The sequence below is a fragment of the Fibroporia radiculosa genome (assembly GCF_000313525.1).
Source record: "Fibroporia radiculosa TFFH 294 genomic supercontigs, scaffold7644, whole genome shotgun sequence".
Classification (NCBI taxonomy): Eukaryota; Fungi; Basidiomycota; class Agaricomycetes; order Polyporales; family Fibroporiaceae; genus Fibroporia; species Fibroporia radiculosa.
Genome location: NW_012132924.1, coordinates 1 through 3,436, shown reverse-complemented (window position 1 = coordinate 3,436; position 3,436 = coordinate 1). Strand labels below are relative to the sequence as shown.

The 3,436-nt window shown below is 50.5% G+C and overlaps 2 protein-coding genes across 2 annotated transcripts; one reads left to right on the top strand and one right to left on the bottom strand.

Moving 5' to 3' along the window:
• Positions 1–452: 452 nt before the first annotated feature.
• FIBRA_09052 (uncharacterized protein) lies at positions 453–1,802 on the top strand (the record flags this gene model as incomplete). The annotated part of the gene is made up of 8 exons (XM_012321386.1): positions 453–738; positions 792–850; positions 905–983; positions 1,033–1,156; positions 1,216–1,235; positions 1,288–1,352; positions 1,406–1,446; positions 1,499–1,802. The coding sequence occupies 8 exons, from the start codon at positions 453–455 to the stop codon at positions 1,800–1,802; spliced, it is 978 nt and encodes a 325-aa protein (XP_012176776.1).
• Positions 1,803–2,953: 1,151 nt separating this feature from the next.
• Positions 2,954–3,279, bottom strand: FIBRA_09051 (uncharacterized protein; the record flags this gene model as incomplete). The annotated part of the gene is made up of 3 exons (XM_012321385.1): positions 2,954–2,973; positions 3,025–3,204; positions 3,261–3,279. 3 exons carry the CDS (start codon positions 3,277–3,279, stop codon positions 2,954–2,956), a joined length of 219 nt encoding a protein of 72 aa, XP_012176775.1.
• Between the last annotated feature and the right edge of the window lie 157 nt (positions 3,280–3,436).

The following is a 3,436-nucleotide window of genomic DNA, read 5'->3' as shown; positions in this document are numbered from 1 at the left end:
GCTCCTTGGCGGCAGCGCAAATGGCAACAGTCTGGGAGAATGAAGACCTCCTTAATAGGCGCCCAAATCGCATCGCAGAAGTCGGCTTGGGTGGATTAGAGTCGTCGAGCTGATGCACGAGGGGCATGAAAATGGTTCGTCGTGCGGGCTCTTTGATTCCAGCATCACTCTTCCATCTTGTTACTAAAACACCCGTCCGTGTTCTAGCAGATGTCCTCCCATCCTCGAGCAAACCTTTATCCTTCATGATATTCGAACCATGACTATTTGATTGTTCACATCTTTCCCCCAAATCTGTCATCTGTCAAAGGTACATGACACTCGTCTCAGTTTCCAGATCGTTGCGCACCTTCCTAGATCCTATATGTACTACCATCCTGCCTGGGTCACGTATCCACTGTCTGTTTATACATCACCGATATTCCAGTTGCTGTGTCCCATTAGTGCTCCCCATGGGCCAGATTTCATCGCTCCCTCTTGAAGAAGTTCTTGCCATTGAAGCGCTAGTCGAAGCTACTTTATTTGGCATCTTCTTCGTCCTCTCTACCGCTTCTCTTTACCTTCTCATAAGGCGCTCCCGCATGCTTATTCGTTCGCGGCCATGGCCCCCCCTCACGGCTTTCATAGTCGCCACTGTGCTGATATTCGTCTCAAACACAATGGTGAATGGTCTCGTCCTCACCGCGCGCGAGATAACCTACCCGGAACACAGCACTGGATCCTCTCTGTACTTCAGCTGTATATGGCTGTAGAGTACCCATCGATGCTTATTGAAAACTTCGGTCATTCAGTGGCGGTGGCCGAAACTGGCGCACTCTTGGTCACGGTGATTGTGAATGATGTCGTGATGGTAGGTCTTTCTGCCTCCGATTTTACACATCTCCAGGTTGATCTTCCGTGAAAGATATATCGCCTATGGATCGTTTGGTCTTACAGCAAGCGTGCCATCGTCCTCCCTCTGTGCACTCTTATTGGTTTGACGTGTGAGTCTATCCCTGCGCAATATTGGCGTCCTCCATCACCCCCGTCCAGTTTGTGGAGTCACTGTCGTGTATCAAGAGTCCCGATATGAATACAGTCTGGAATCTGGCACGACAATGAGTAGGTTGTTTGTCACCAATCTCATCTTCGTTATGTGGAGCGTGTTTACTCTTTGGTACGTATTCTACTTTAGCTACTTTCTGCAAACACCAGAACTTACGCTGCTCGACATAGCACAAATGTGTACTGCACGGGTGAGTCACTTTCTGAGCGTGCGGTAATGACGGCGTACTAATTGCTCGTTAGTGATGATCGCATGGCGCATCTGGTACATCCACTCAGCAATTGGGGGCAGGAGGGGCAGCCTAATGGTGAGTGGTACAGTTGCTATTCAAATGCAGTTGTTCAGGTCTCTTCCACTCAGTCCGTGCTCGCTATCCTCGTTGAGAGCGCGGCCATATATACGTGCGCATACTGTACCTTGTATGTTGGACAGTTTCTGACTGTTTTGGAATAGAATATGGACGATCTTCTTTCTGATCGCCTGCAAACTCTACCCCGATTTGCAGCCCCTCGCCTATCTGTTGCTCTCTGTCGTCACCGGCATCTCGTTCATGCTCATCAACGTTCGTGTAGGAATGGGCTGGGAGGAGCAGGCGCCGCCCACATTCTCTACGTTCGTGCCTGCACCAGCTGCGGTCGAGACGCATAGCGAGTTATGTGTGACGCGGCCCATGGTCGCGCACGCAGTCGGTAGCAATGATAGTTTAGGAAAGCCCGTCCCGTTCATGTCTTCCAGTGTCACGGTCGTGCATATGTGACTTGACGGGAGTGTTTGGCGGGTATCTTGACCTCCTAACGGATCATGTAATTATCTTCAAGTATGTGTGTAAGGAAACTATGACCGGGACATGGGTGGCGTACTGCGTCGGGTCCTCAAACACGACAGCGAACAACACATGCATGCGTTCCATCACGGATACGGGCACGAAGATCCAGTGACATAAGAAATTGGGCCGGGTGTCGGTTTGTGTCGATTTGTTCGCCTCGCGTGAATTGATGATGCAGTGGAACTGAGCCCACAAGGCCGATATATCACTGCATCTCTGTTTGTTCCAGGGTGATGCGCACCAGGTCGTTGCATGGATGCATAGCGCCCGCCGGCATGTTGTAACCGCCGCTTCTGTCTCGTTCTGAGTCTGCTCACCGTCTGCTCACTTACGTCGCGATCGAATTGGAGCGCGAAATGCTGCAGATGGCGCCTCCCGAGCTATCTTTCCCAGCATTCATCCCATATGGGCCGGCATCGCTCCACGATGATGGAGTCACCAAATGAAGACTTCATTGACAGCGGTCGTCCTTTTTCTCTTTACTGGCATCCATCCGACCCGTTTTTCATAGCCCATTTCATAGTCTCGTACCAGGACCGCCCACGTGTTATGGACACCAAAGTTCATATATGGGGCCGAGAGACCTCAACGTCTAGACCTCTTAAGGTAAGACCATCGTAGCGTACTATTCATGCATGTTTGACAGTTTTGTCTCTCACATGGCGGGTGGTTTTCATTGGGGCAATCGCAGCGGACTCCGGAGCCCCTGGTGGTTCATGTATCTCGATTCATTAATCACAAGCTTGAACCGAATCGGTCTCATTCAGATAGACACATGTACATTGTACTAGTATTACTCTACCAACCTCGAACGTTTTAGTTCTATCAATCTCACGGTAACAAGGCCTCACTGACTACCACTCAGTCATTCTGCAAACCAGAAACAGACAGACGGTGCTGGGATCATAACAAGACAATGTATTCGCTCAATCATGTCAGGACGCGGCATAAGTGATGATGATACATTATGTACAATTCAAAAACGCAATGTGCGTGGTACAACATTCTCCAGAGAGAGAGCTCATGAAGCGGGACATGCACAACGATAGGTATGTGCTGGGATAGCCACAAGGGTGCACAACTTAGTGCAAGTTGGGATAGCCTGGTGCAGCCAGTCAGCATACTGTACCAAGAAACGGAAGAGGAAGCTTACTGCGGCGATCCCATTTGGCCTTGGTCTCGTCAGTGTATCCCTCGTCGCGACGATCCCATTTTGCTTTGGTCTCGTCAGTATATCCCTCATCGCGACGATCCCACTTTGCTTTGGTCTCGTCAGTATAATTCTCGTCGCGACAGTCCCATTTGGCCTTCGTCTCGTCGGTGTATGCTTCACCTAGGACATGAGGCATGTCAGCTAGAGATGCGGACAGAGTAAGGCCAGAGACAAACCGCGTCGGTCTGATAGCATTATGGTATGCCCATGTATAAGTGACATGTGTGCGGGGATGGAAGGAGGATCTCACCGGTGCTGCTGGACAGGTCTTTCTCGTACGCGGAGGAGCGGGGGCCTGCAAGAGCGGTGATATGTCTACGGAGTTCCTAACCCTAAAATAACCTAAAAGGGG